Here is a 5019-nt window from a genome sequence, read left to right on the forward strand (position 1 = left end):
AATCTATTCCAGGAACAGGATTCTTAAATGCAAGCCTGGGATTTATGGTCAGAATGAACTTTTTGTCTTGTAGTACTTTGTCTTTGACTTCACTGGGCCCCAAGTACATCTTTTTGACAAGATCATCAAAATCTCAGTAAGTATATCATTGGTGGTGGGCGTGGGGGTGGTTGGGAGAGATTCTAGGCTCTGGGAACTCTCTAGGACAGATCAGTCTGCCTACGGGAGAATAGATTCAGGGGGGTGAGTATGAGCTGGTGGGTTTGAAACCAACAGGATAATACTTGAGATAACCAGTGTACAGGAGTTTGGGAAGGAAAATCTACGCTTGTTGGAAGTGAGTTATCGTCTACTATTAAGCCATCATAAGTTGAGTTGTGTAGCTTACTCGTGTGGGAATGTGAAAAATATGCTGCAAATGACATCTTAATAGATTGCCATTGTTGAGTTGGTTTCTTTCTTTTTATGAAGCAAATGTTAGTGTTTTTCTCTTGGAGTGATATCCACGCTAATAATAATTAATCGCATCCCTTCCCTTCCTACTTAGTCATAAATAGAGAAATAGATAAAAAAGAAGAATCAGGAAGGAACCAAATATATCAATAGTGTTGGATCAGAGAATGTGATCTGAAGCACAAGTGATTACCATTTGGCTTCTTAACAGTTGGTTGCCTTTGAGCGTTGACCTCTAGACCTCCCCACAGGAGGCGGGGTTTGGTTCTGCTGCACAGACCCTTCCTCAGTCCTGCCAGGTGAATTCCTACCTCCACAGATTGAGTCTGAAGAGTAGAGACAGAGAGCTTCCTGGTGTAGCCAGGTGTCTTATCCAGGTTGGCCCGCCACATGGCAGACAGGAATGGGAAGGGAAAGGGCTCACGTGGAAGCTGACCTGGTCCACGTGAGAACACAAATGGGGTCATTGCCAAGTTCGCACCACTTAGTAAAAGGACAGAGACCAGTGGCTGACACACTGCACCTATCTCACCAGTTTGAGAAATCACTGCTTCTCCCATGCAGTGGATAACGAGGGTGTGCACCCCGGAAGTGGTGGGGTGGGGGGCTGAAGGGCAAGTGCTCGCTTCCAAATGGTTTTCAAAGGACATAAGATGTGTGGAGAAAGAGGAAAGGTTTTCTTAACAGTGACACCAACTCTAATCAGAATTGCGCAGAGAGTAAACTTGTCTTGAAGACTTCCCTGTCTGTCTTTATCATCCATTTGTCTCTATTTTAATATTATGTTTATATACAAATTAATATATATGTAACATATTACATATAAGTCCTGCATGAAGCTTAGGTAATAGTGGAATGATGATATTATCTTTCCCGGGGCACTTGAAGAATGTGACTCTTGAAGAATGAGAAATCATCAAGAGCCAAACATTCTCTGTGTTTGAATTTCAGGCATGATGACAAGTGGTGCCAAAGATATTTCGGGACTTGGGACATTTCGGGACCTGGGACTTTGTTATATTGTGTAGCTCAGGCAACGATCTGTTTGTGAGATTGGCTTTATAGCCAGCTCCTAAGGGACTTTTCTAGATTGTAGATAAACAGTTATTAGCTAGATTTTTATACTGTATCATAGCCAAGGGTCATGGTTCTCTGGGGGGCAAGTGTTTTTTTTTTTTTTTAGAGGATCACAGCTGCTATTGTCTATTTCTGTTCCTCGAACTTGAAAGAAGAGCATACTTTGGTCTCCTTAAATGACCTTAGGAACAGAGGCCAAAGATTTTAAAGAGAAAACTCCCCTGGAGAGGGAAGTATTTAATATGAGTTTCCTGCCAGTCCATGAACTACAAGTTGGCACACCCAGAGTAAATTCAACGTGGGAGAAGAAGTGGGGAGTGCTGTAAGCAGATGCTGTTGGGACAGCCAGGCTGTAGCAGACCCAAAGACCATCTTCCCTTGACAGTGGCCCCAGGCACACAGGGCCCCCAGCTCTCTGTGTGTGAGATGCCCCAGAGCTCTGGTAACCTAATGCTTGACCACACCAGGGCTGCCTGGCGCTTACACAGGTGGATGATTGGAGGAGGCCTCCTGTGTTATTTAAAGAGCCCTTTGGGGCTCTTGTATCCTCTTGTGCCCACAGGGACCCAGATGCCTCTGACCTGAGAAAAGTTTGAATCAGACTTGTGTTCTTTCTTGGGCCTTGGGGAAGATGTTGGAGGTTGGGGTGGGGGTGGGAGTTGGAGTGAACTTTGTGCGTGGCCTTAAATAATTCCCCTACTCGAGCTAAGCTGTCCTCATGTCCCCTCAGCTCTCTACCACCCTTGCAAAGTTTGGGCAAAGCAGAAAGAGTGGAAAGGAGAATGGGAAGGACTGTCATATCTTCATTTTTTAGAGTCACTTGCATTTATTGCTTCTTATTGCCTCTACCAAAAGGAGCTGTTAAGAAGCTGTAAAAGTCTCCCATTCATCCACCACTCACCTGGTCAATCATTCATTAATTCACTCAATGTTTACTGAATCCGTATTAAGAACAAGACCATGTCTTGGGTAGAAGAAAGTAGGAGATGTTCTTGACTCAAGGGGTTTATGAAATTTTATAATTAGAAGAAAATTTAGAGGTCATCTAGTCTAACTTCCAGTTGGTTCAGAACTTCTTCTCCACCACCTCCATGACGTGGTGTTCTTGGGCACTAGCTGATTATAGCCAGTGATGGGTGGGTCACTACGTCCAGGAAAGCCCATTCCATTGTTGGGAAGTTCTTTTATAAAAACTGTCCATGTGGTGGGCTGAAATCTCTCTTTCCGTAACTTGGGAACCACACGAGAGACCAACCCCCTCTTCTAGATGGTACAGTCTCCAAGATTTGAAGACACATAAGTCACCATTGCTTTTCCTCCACAACTTCAGTTTTCTCTTTTCTGGGTTAAAAGTCGAGCTCTCGTGATTCTTCAGCAGTGTCTCCTACAATGTTGTTTCTGGACCTGGGCACAGCTCTGCCACCTTCCTTGAGAGCTTCCTTATTGTGACAGTGTTAGCATTAAAATAGACTGTTGTAACCAGCCGGGTACTCTGCAGGCTTCTGATTAGACAAAATATTGAGGATGACCATCTCCCTTGTTCTGACTATAGTATGTGTCCAAAACTTCTCAAGGCATTGTGTGACGAGTTCTCTGAGAAAGTGGTGTGGGAATTTAGGGGAGAAAGGGCATCAGGGAGGGCTGCTTGGAGGAAGTGACCTTTGCTGTAGGTATTGAAGGATGAGTAACGTTTCATCAGACAGAGATGGATGTTGAAAAGTTAGCCACACAGAAGTTCATTTTGCTTAAAAAAAAAATCTTTTGGACAGTGATATTTCTTTGGTGTCCTTCAATAGAAAACTAGCTGAAAGCCTGCTACGAGGAAGAGGTACTACTTCTCAATGCCCTTTACAGCCCTGAGGTTTGGTGAATAAATGTCACTGTGCTCCAGACATAGGAGTGAAGGCCGGACAGAGGTCAAATGCCTAGAATCCTCTCTGAGGTGTCATGGACCCATTTCACAGATTTGGGCTCGAAGAGAAATCTGAGCTGCGGGGCTCACTGCTCCGTCTCCCCTCAGGTCTGCCACCACAAGCTGATGGGAAGCACATTGATTGGCTCCTTCAAGGTGGATCTGGGGACTGTGTACAACCAACCCGGTAAGAAAGCATCGCCTCCCAATCCCTCTCCTACTCTGCTCCAGGCTACCCCCCCCTCGTAGTCACCCCTGTACTCACTCATCCATCTAACTGTTCATTCAATAACACCGAGCATCGATTATAGAAAGTCAAGCAAGACATAGCTTATTTTCCTTAAAGTTTACAATCTAATAGTAAAATTATCTTATATGTCCAGACTTCCGAGCATTTCCCTCTCTTCCCACCGCCCCCCGGCCCCCCACCCCTGCCCACATTCTGTCTAATTTAGTGCTGTGAGACACAAGCAGGAAAGGCGGGAGAATATGGAAGTTAGGGATGTGGATTCTGGAGCCGGATTGCCTGGGTTCAAATCCCACTCTGCTCTTTCCTCGTTGTGTAACCTTGGGCAGATGGCTTCACTTCTCTGCACCTTAGTTTCCTCATGTTTAAAAATGGGGATCAAATAATACCTCCTTCCTAGGAGAGTTGAGGATTAAGTTAATAAATATACATAAAGCACTTAGCATAAAACCCGGCACAGGATAATGACTGTGGCACACTGTATATGAATTTGCTATAATTACTGTTATTATCTCTGATTATAAGAGACTGAAACTTAGGTAATTTGTCCAAGGTCAAGAGCTAATAAGTCACATGGCCAACAACAAACATTGATCTTCTCATTGAAGGCCCTGTTTCTTCACCTCTGATTCCAGCTCACCTGAGCAGGGGGGCCAGGCCGTGGGCATGAGTGAGCGCCATGGTCTGGGTTTAATATATTAAGGGGCGATGGAGACTGTCGTCACCGGGAGGGCTCGTGACGCATATGGAAGGAGTAGCATCTTCTCCATTCCTTTACCACCTACTGTCATGTGGAAATGTGCACGCCGTGTTGCTACATCTAGCAGCTTCTCAAAGATAAGCCAGACGTCTAGATTTTGTAAGAGGTTCTAAAGTTTGAACTCACAAAAAGATCCACTGAGCCACATTTACAGCCCGTGAAATCACATGTAACTCTATACTCCATTAATGTCCTTATATCCTGTCAAAGCTAGAACCCTGTCTAGGCAATTTCTGCAAGACCGAGGGCCTCCCAAGTATCCGTGGCTGCTCGGAGAAAAAGATGGAGAAGAGAGTGAGAAGCAAAGGAGAGGAGGGAAAGGGAGAGAGGGGGAAGTAGCAGGAGAGCTGGACTTAGCCCTGCTGAGCTACCCCCTCGGTAGAGCGTGGGAGGCCTTGGGAGTGGGTGAGAACTGGCTGGAGCTGCTGGGTCCATCTGTGCAGGATATCCGAGCTCTCAGGATGCTTTTGCAGGTCATCAGTTCTGTGACAAGTGGGCCCTGCTCACAGATCCTGGAGACATCAGGACTGGCACGAAGGGGTACCTGAAGTGCGACATCAGTGTGACCGG

General features: G+C 45.6%; 1 protein-coding gene across 1 annotated transcript in view; it reads left to right on the forward strand.

Annotated features, from left to right (window-relative positions):
• FER1L6 (fer-1 like family member 6) overlaps positions 1 to 5019 on the forward strand; it is a 103022-nt gene that overhangs the window by 11727 nt on the left and 86276 nt on the right. The window contains exon 6 of the mRNA XM_011360828.1: positions 3551 to 3629. Coding sequence (XP_011359130.1) covers positions 3551 to 3629 — 79 coding nt within the window. The remainder of the gene's footprint in view (positions 1 to 3550; positions 3630 to 5019) is intronic.

This window comes from Pteropus vampyrus, unplaced genomic scaffold (genome assembly GCF_000151845.1).
Source record: "Pteropus vampyrus isolate Shadow unplaced genomic scaffold, Pvam_2.0 Scaffold59, whole genome shotgun sequence".
NCBI classification, from domain to species: Eukaryota; Metazoa; Chordata; class Mammalia; order Chiroptera; family Pteropodidae; genus Pteropus; species Pteropus vampyrus.